This window comes from Babylonia areolata, chromosome 22 (assembly GCF_041734735.1).
Source record: "Babylonia areolata isolate BAREFJ2019XMU chromosome 22, ASM4173473v1, whole genome shotgun sequence".
NCBI lineage: Eukaryota > Metazoa > Mollusca > Gastropoda > Neogastropoda > Buccinidae > Babylonia > Babylonia areolata.
In genome coordinates, this window is record NC_134897.1 from 204,182 (window position 1) to 214,281 (window position 10,100).

Consider the following 10,100-nt stretch of genomic DNA (forward strand, 5'->3'; position numbering starts at 1 on the left):
GCTTGGCAGATGTGGTGTAGCGTGTATGGTTTTGTCCGAACGCAGTGACGCCTCCTTGAGCTACTGAAACTGAAACTGAAACTGCAGAGTGGTCATGTTTGGCCCAAGTGTTGACAAGTTCATTGTAGAGTGTTTATTTTAGGCCAAAGTGTTCAAAAGTAATTGAGCTTCGTTTTCACACTGAAATATGCGTCCTTCTTACATGTGTCATGCTCCTGTCCCTTCTGTTGTCACCAGATCAAGGCAAAACCACAGTGACAACATTCAGTTAGTGTACATCTACCTTCTGCTATGCGCAGTACACATTTGTCTATACTAGTATGAGGGGAAATCCGTAATTTTGGGGGGTGTAATTTCAGTGGTAAACCCCATTTCCTTTCCTGTCAGTATCACTGGCTTGGCATCTGTTCCATACTGAAGACTCAAGCAGGCTGAAACATTCTGAAACTGATTGTTGGATAAGTATTTCAAAAGTATTCTGTATTCTTTGTGCGCCATTTTATGCTGCTCTGTTGGCCATTTCATTTCCTTTGATACCAATTACCGAGGGTACCCAGCAAACTTCAGTGATTGTACCTTTGGCTGAAAGAGCGTGAAAAAATCTCTGTATTTCAAAAATAAGATCTGGTGGGGTTTTGAAATGAATTGATTGTAATGCATGTACTGCAGTGTTTGATGGACTCAGGGTGTCCCTACATGTGTTTTGTGATGTACTGCAGTGTTTGATGGACTCAGGGTGTCCTGACATGTGTTTTGTGATGTACTGCAGTGTTTGATGGACTCAGGGTGTCCTGACATGTGTTTTGTGATGTACTGCAGTGTTTGATGGACTCAGGGTGTCCTGACATGTGTTTTGTGATGTACTGCAGTGTTTGATGGACTCAAGGTGTCCCTACATGTGTTTTGTGATGTACTGCAGTGTTTGATGGGTTCAGGGTGTCCTGACATGTGTTTTGTGATGTACTGCAGTGTTTGATGGACTCAGGGTGTCCCCATATGTGTTTTGTGATGTACTGCAGTGTTTGATGGACTCAGGGTGTCCTGACATGTGTTTTGTGATGTACTGCAGTGTTTGATGGACTCAGGGTGTCCCTACATGTGTTTTGTGATGTACTGCAGTGTTTGATGGGTTCAGGGTGTCCCTACATGTGTTTTGTGATGTACTGCAGTGTTTGATGGACTCAGGGTGTCCTGACATGTGTTTTGTGATGTACTGCAGTGTTTGATGGACTCAGGGTGTCCTGACATGTGTTTTGTGATGTACTGCAGTGTTTGATGGGTTCAGGGTGTCCCTACATGTGTTTTGTGATGTACTGCAGTGTTTGATGGACTCAGGGTGTCCTGACATGTGTTTTGTGATGTACTGCAGTGTTTGATGGACTCAGGGTGTCCCTACATGTGTTTTGTGATGTACTGCAGTGTTTGATGGACTCAGGGTGTCCTGACATGTGTATTGTGATGTACTGCAGTGTTTGATGGACTCAGGGTGTCCTGACATGTGTTTTGTGATGTACTGCAGTGTTTGATGGACTCAGGGTGTCCTGACATGTGTTTTGTGATGTACTGCAGTGTTTGATGGGTTCAGGGTGTCCCGACATGTGTTTTGTGATGTACTGCAGTGTTTGATGGTTCAAGGTGTCCCTACATGTGTTTTGTGATGTACTGCAGTGTTTGATGGACTCAGGGTGTCCTGACATGTGTTTTGTGATGTACTGCAGTGTTTGATGGGTTCAAGGTGTCCCTACATGTGTTTTGTGATGTACTGCAGTGTTTGATGGACTCAGGGTGTCCCTACATGTGTTTTGTGATGTACTGCAGTGTTTGATGGACTCAGGGTGTCCTGACATGTGTTTTGTGATGTACTGCAGTGTTTGATGGACTCAGGGTGTACTGACATGTGTTTTGTGATGTACTGCAGTGTTTGATGGACTCAGGGTGTCCCTGACATGCGTTTTGTGATGTACTGCAGTGTTTGATGGGTTCAGGTGTCCTGGCATGTGTTTTGTGATGTACTGCAGTGTTTGATGACTCAGGGTGTCCTAACATGTGTTTTGTGATGTACTGCAGTGTTTGATGACTCAGGGTGTCCATACATTTGTTTTGTGATGTACTGCAGTGTTTGATGGGTTCAAGGTGTCCCTACATGTGTTTTGTGATGTACTGCAGTGTTTGATGGTTCAGGGGTGTCCTGACATGTGTTTTGTGATGTACTGCAGTGTTTGATGGACTCAGGGTGTCCCTACATGTGTTTTGTGATGTACTGCAGTGTTTCATGGACTCAGGGTGTCCTACATTTGTTTAATGATGTTACTTAACATATTTGAATTAACTCAAGTATGTCTTGAATTTTTTTTTTGTTTTTTTTTTGTATGGTTTTTGTTTTTGTTTTTTGATGTACAGCAGTGATTATGGGAAGGTTGTCCTACATTGTTTTTTGTGATGTAACTGCACGCTGTAATGGGTATGGTGGTTATTTGTTTTTGTCGATTTCATTTGGTGTTTAAATGGACTCAGGATTGTCCCTTTACAATGTTTCTTTATTTATGTAATCGTGTTTATGCTCAGAGTTTTTCTGACATGTGTATTTGTGATGTACGCTGTGATAGGAAAGGTCAGGTGTCATCGTTTTGTCAGATTTTGTGATTGTACTTTAAATGTTGATGTTAGGTGTCTGACATGTTTTTTAATGATGTAAAAATGCACTGCTCGTAAGTGGACCTCAGGATGCTCACCACATGCGTTTGTGTGTCACTCATCTTTTGAATACATTCCCCGGGTTTCATTTACATGGGACTCAGGGTGTCCTGACATGTGTTTTGTGATGTACTGCAGTGTTTGATGGGTTCAGGGTGTCCTGACATGTGTTTTGTGATGTACTGCAGTGTTTGATGGACTCAGGGTGTCCTGACATGTGTTTTGTGATGTACTGCAGTGTTTGATGGACTCAGGGTGTCCTGACATGTGTTTTGTGATGTACTGCAGTGTTTGATGGACTCAGGGTGTCCTGACATGTGTTTTGTGATGTACTGCAGTGTTTGATGGACTCAGGGTGTCCTGACATGTGTTTTGTGATGTACTGCAGTGTTTAGTGGACTGGAAGTGTCCCAGCATGTGTTTTGTGATGTACTGCAGTGTTTGGTGGACTGGAAGTGTCCCAGCATGTGTTTTGTGAATGCAGGTGGGGGATGCAGAACATGTGGGTCAGTGGAACACTTTCAAAGAGACTGCCCTGAATATTTGGCCAAACAAGGTAAGATCTGTTCCCAGATATATTTCTCTTTTTGACTCACTTGTGTAAACAAAGTGAGTCTATGTTTTAACCCGATGTTCGGTTGTCTGTGTGTGTGTGTCTGTGTGTCCGTGGTAAACTTTAACATTGACATTTTCTCTGCAAATACTTTGTCAATTGACACCAAATTAAGCACAAAAATAGGAAAAATTCAGTTCTTTCTAGTCATCTTGTTTAAAACAATATTGCACCTCTGGGATGGGGGAAAAAAAAAAAAAAAAAAAAAAAAGCCAAATTATATGCAAACTACATTTACTGTTATATTTATATTTTTTGTATTCTCTAAACTTGGCACTTTGATCTGATATTCTGACCCAACAACAAGAGCAGTCATTATTATCATTTTTTGTTCAAACAGGAAATTCTTTTGCTAAGCATGGAAGTTTTATTTATTTTGCAAATGTTTTGGTGTAGATGGTAAAAAAGGGAAATTACTCTGTAATTAATGCTAGGGGACTTAATTTGCTTTAAACTGATCTTTCTCATCGTAAACATTACATTTTGAAATTATACTCAATACATAAAAAGCTTGGATTTTTTTTTTAATTTTTTTATAAAGTGTATCAGAAGTGAGTCTTGAAGGCCTTGCCTCTCTTGTTCTTTTCTTGTGATGATTAATGTCTGCACAGCTGTAAGGGAAGTATGGATGGGTTATTTGTTTATTTTCATTTCATTTGTGTCTTAAAATGTTAGGATCTTCTTAGTGAATATTGTCCTTTCATATGACGAGAATGTTTCACTTTATTTTTAAATGTAATCTGTTTTCTTACCAGAATGTTTTCTTTTTACATGATAATTTATATGTGCGCTGTGATCAAGGAAGGGTGTGCCAGTTGCTCATTCGTTTTTGTCAGATTTGTTGATGGGCATTTGTCTTTTAAAATGTTATAATTATCTTACTGATTACTTTCCTTTTTATAATGATTGAAACATACACATATGCACACTCGCTCACACACAGGCTCACATACGTGCACACACACACACACACACACACCGACGCATGCACACACACACACACACACACACACACACATGCGCACCCATACGCACACACACAGTCGTTTCACTCTATCTTATAGTGAAATACTATCTCACCCAGATGTTTTTCATTTTACATAATAACTGATGTGTGCATGGTGATGAGGGAAGGGTGTGACAGTTATTCCATTTTCTTTCTTTCTTTTTTCTTTTTTCTTTTTTTCTTTTTTTTTTCTTCTTCTTCTTTTTTTTTTTTTTTTTTTTTTTTTGCTGACGGGCATTTCAGGTGAGCCGAGAGAGAATTTTCGGTTTTGGTTGAAGCAGACAATAAAGTATTTTGAACTGAATTGAACTGAATGAGCATACCCTGGAAGTGCATGCTAACTTTAGTTAGCAGGGTAGTGTTTTGTTTGTTTAGCTACCCATGGCTGAGGGGTGCCAGTCTTTGTTATTCCATACAGAGGCCATGTCTAGAAATTCTTGAACAAAGAAACAAAATTTTCTAATAATGCAGTAGTGTCCAGCAAGTTACGTTCCAGAGCCATAGCTGTTTATGCACATTACAGACCACTATATACAACATCCTGAGGTCAAACAGACAGTACAGAGGATGAACGGAACACAGACAGTACAGAGGATGAACGGACCACACAGACAGTACAGAGGATGAACGGACCACAGACAGTACAGGGAATGGACGGACCACACAGACAGTACAGAGGATGGACCACACAGACAGTACAGAGGACGGACCACACAGACAGTACAGAGGACTGGAGGACCACACAGACAGTACAGAGGACTGGAGGACCACACAGACAGTACAGAGGACGGACCACACAGACAGTACAGAGGACTGGAGGACCACACAGACAGTACAGAGGATGGACGGACCACACAGACAGTACAGAGGATGGACGGACCACACAGACAGTACAGAGGATGGACGGACCACACAGACAGTACAGAGGACGGACGGACCACAGACAGTACAGAGGATGGACGGACCACACAGACAGTACAGAGGATGGACGGACCACACAGACAGTACAGAGGATGGATGGACCACACAGACAGTACAGAGGATGGATGGACCACACAGACAGTACAGAGGATGGACCACAGACAGTACAGAGGATGGGCGGACCACACAGACAGTACAGAGGACTGGAGGACCACACAGACAGTACAGAGGATGGACCACACAGACAGTACAGAGGACGGACGGACCACACAGACAGTACAGAGGATGGACGGACCACACAGACAGTACAGAGGACTGGAGGACCACACAGACAGTACAGAGGACGGACCACACAGACAGTACAGAGGATGGACGGACCACACAGACAGTACAGAGGATGGACGGACCACACAGACAGTACAGAGGATGGATGGACCACACAGACAGTACAGAGGATGGACCACACAGACAGTACAGAGGACGGACCACACACAGTACAGAGGACGGACCACACAGACAGTACAGAGGACGGACCACACAGACAGTACAGAGGATGGACGGACCACACAGACAGTACAGAGGACGGACCACACAGACAGTACAGAGGATGGACGGACCACACAGACAGTACAGAGGACGGACCACACAGACAGTACAGAGGACGGACCACACAGACAGTACAGAGGATGGACGGACCACACACAGTACAGAGGACGGACCACACAGACAGTACAGAGGACGGACCACACAGACAGTACAGAGGACTGGAGGACCACACAGACAGTACAGAGGATGGACGGACCACACAGACAGTACAGAGGATGGACGGACCACACAGACAGTACAGAGGATGGACCACAGACAGTACAGAGGACTGGAGGACCACACAGACAGTATAGAGGACTGGAGGACCACACAGACAGTATGGAGGACCACACAGACAATACAGAGGATGGACGGACCACACAGACAGTACAGAGGATGGACGGACCACACAGACAGTACAGAGGATGGACCACAGACAGTACAGAGGACTGGAGGACCACACAGACAGTATAGAGGACTGGAGGACCACACAGACAGTACAGAGGATGGACCACACAGACAGTACAGAGGACTGGAGGACCACACAGACAGTACAGAGGACTGGAGGACCACACAGACAGTACAGAGGATGGACCACAGACAGTACAGAGGATGGACCACAGACAATACAGAGGATGGACGGACCACACAGACAGTACAGAGGATGGACCACACAGACAGTACAGAGGATGGACCACAGACAATACAGAGGACTGGAGGACCACACAGACAGTACAGAGGATGGACGGACCACACAGACAGTACAGAGGATGGACCACACAGACAGTACAGAGGACTGGAGGACCACACAGACAGTATAGAGGACTGGAGGACCACACAGACAGTACAGAGGATGGACGGACCACACAGACAGTACAGAGGATGGACCACAGACAGTACAGAGGACTGGAGGACCACACAGACAGTATAGAGGACTGGAGGACCACACAGACAGTATGGAGGACCACACAGACAATACAGAGGATGGACGGACCACACAGACAGTACAGAGGATGGACCACACAGACAGTACAGAGGATGGACCACACAGACAGTACAGAGGACGGACGGACCACAGACAGTACAGAGGACGGACGGACCACAGACAGTACAGAGGACTGGAGGACCACACAGACAGTACAGAGGATGGACCACAGACAGTACAGAGGACTGGAGGACCACACAGACAGTACAGAGGATGGACCACACAGACAGTACAGAGGATGGACGGACCACACAGACAGTACAGAGGATGGATGGACCACAGACAGTACAGAGGACTGGAGGACCACACAGACAGTACAGAGGACTGGAGGACCACACAGACAGTACAGAGGATGGACCACACAGACAATACAGAGGATGGACCCCACAGACAGTACAGAGGATGGATGGACCACACAGACAGTACAGAGGACGGACGGACCACAGACAGTACAGAGGATGGACGGACCACAGACAGTACAGAGGATGGACCACACAGACAGTACAGAGGATGGACCACACAGACAGTACAGAGGATGGACGGACCACAGACAGTACAGAGGATGGACGGACCACAGACAGTACAGAGGATGGACGGACCACACAGACAGTACAGAGGATGGACCACACAGACAGTACAGAGGATGGACGGACCACAGACAGTACAGAGGATGGACCACAGACAGTACAGAGGATGGACGGACCACACAGACAGTACAGAGGACGGACGGACCACAGACAGTACAGAGGATGGACGGACCACACAGACAGTACAGAGGATGGACCACACAGACAGTACAGAGGATGGACGGACCACACAGACAGTACAGAGGATGGACCACACAGACAGAACAGAGGACTGGAGGACCACACAGACAGTACAGAGGATGGATGGACCACAGACAGTACAGAGGATGGACCACACAGACAGTACAGAGGACAGACGGACCACAGACAGTACAGAGGATGGACCACACAGACAGTACAGAGGACTGGAGGACCACTCAGACAGTACAGAGGATGGACCACACAGACAGTACAGAGGACGGACCACACAGACAGTACAGAGGATGGACGGACCACACAGACAGTACAGAGGATGGACCACACAGACAGAACAGAGGACTGGAGGACCACACCACACAGACAGTACAGAGGACTGAAGGACCACACCACACAGACAGTACAGAGGACTGAAGGACCACACAGACAATACAGAGGATGGACGGACCACACGGACAGTACAGAGGACTGGAGGACCACACAGACAGTACAGAGGATGGACGGACCACACGTACACAGACAGTACAGAGGACTGGAGGACCACACAGACAGTACAGAGGATGGATGGACCACACAGACAGTACAGAGGACGGACCACACAGACAGTACAGAGGACTGAAGGACCACACCACACAGACACCACACAGACAGTACAGAGGACTGAAGGACCACACCACACAGACAGTATGGAGTACTGAGGGACCACACCACACAGACACCATACAGACAGTACAGAGGACTGAAGGACCACACCACACAGACACCATACAGACAGTACAGAGGACTGAAGGACCACACCACACAGACACCACACAGACAGTACAGAGGACTGAAGGACCACACCACACAGACACCACACAGACAGTACAGAGGACTGAAGGACCACACCACACAGACACCACACAGACAGTACAGAGGACTGAAGGACCACACCACACAGACACCACACAGACAGTACAGAGGACTGAAGGACCACACCACACAGACAGTACAGAGGACTGAAGGACCACACCACACAGACAGTACAGAGGACTGAAGGACCACACCACACAGACACCATACAGACAGTACAGAGGACTGAAGGACCACACCACACAGACAGTACAGAGGACTGAAGGACCACACCACACAGACAGTACAGAGGACTGAAGGACCACACAGACAGTACAGAGGACTGAAGGACCACACCACACAGACACCATACAGACAGTACAGAGGACTGAAGGACCACACCACACAGACAGTACAGAGGACTGAAGGACCACACCACACAGACACCATACAGACAGTACAGAGGACTGAAGGACCACACCACACAGACAGTACAGAGGACTGAAGGACCACACCACACAGACATCACACAGACAGTACAGAGGACTGAAGGACCACACCACACAGACATCACACAGACAGTACAGAGGACTGAAGGACCACACCACACAGACAGTACAGAGGACTGAAGGACCACACAGACAGTACAGAGGACTGAAGGACCACACCACACAGACACCACACAGACAGTACAGAGGACTGAAGGACCGCACCACACAGACACCACACAGACAGTACAGAGGACTGAAGGACCACACCACACAGACACCACACAGACAGTACAGAGGACTGAAGGACCACACAGACAATACAGAGCATAGACCACACAAACAGCACACGGAGAGGGCGGATAAAGACCCTGATGACGGTGACGGTGTGTTGCAGGTATCGGCAGCCAGAAGCTGAGCACCATCAGTGAAGGGAGCAGCGCTGACGCTGAGGATACTGACCGTGGCCCGGGCCTCCCCGCTGGGGACCAGCCCACCCACAGGGTGGCCAAGAAGAAGAAACCCAAAGTGATCAAGTTTTGATTCCCGCACTGAACCGCTCCCGCCCTCTGTGACTGACACCCCTGTGACCGACACCCCTGTGACTGACCCCTCTCGCCTGTGACTGACCGACCCCCTCTCCCCTGTGACTGACTGACCCCTCTCCCCATGACTGACCCCCCCCTGTGACTGACCCCCTCCCCTGTGACTGACCCCCTCTCCGTGACTGACCCCTCTCCCCTGTGACTGACCCCTCTCCCCTGTGACTGACTGACCACTCTCCCCTGTGACTGACCCCCTCCCCTGTGACCGACCCCTCTCCCCTGTGACTGACCCCCTCCCCTGTGACTGACCCCCTCCCCTGTGACTGACCCCCTCCCCGTGACTGACCCCTCTCCCCTGTGACTGACCCCTCTCCCCTGTGACTGACTGACCACTCTCCCCTGTGACTGACCCCCTCCCCTGTGACCGACCCCTCTCCCCTGTGACTGACCCCCTCCCCTGTGACTGACCCCCTCCCCTGTGACTGACCCCCTCCCCTGTGACTGACCCCTCTCCCCTGTGACTGACCCCTCTCCCCTGTGACTGACTGACCCCTCTCCCCTGTGACTGACTGACCCCTCTCCCCTGTGACTGACCCCCTCCCCTGTGACTGACCCCTCTCCCCTGTGACTGACCCCCTCCCCGTGACTGA

At 48.1% G+C, this 10,100-nt stretch overlaps 1 protein-coding gene across 2 annotated transcripts in view; it reads left to right on the forward strand.

The window, feature by feature from the left end:
* The window catches only part of LOC143297356 (uncharacterized), a 30,705-nt gene extending 21,108 nt beyond the window's left edge, over positions 1-9,597 (forward strand). For both annotated transcript variants that reach the window (XM_076609662.1, XM_076609663.1), the window contains exons 5-6: positions 3,179-3,250; positions 9,303-9,597. In XM_076609662.1, the coding sequence (XP_076465777.1) occupies positions 3,179-3,250; positions 9,303-9,448 (218 nt within the window). In that variant the 3' untranslated portion in view covers positions 9,449-9,597. The remainder of the gene's footprint in view (positions 1-3,178; positions 3,251-9,302) is intronic.
* The last annotated feature ends 503 nt before the right edge of the window (positions 9,598-10,100 follow it).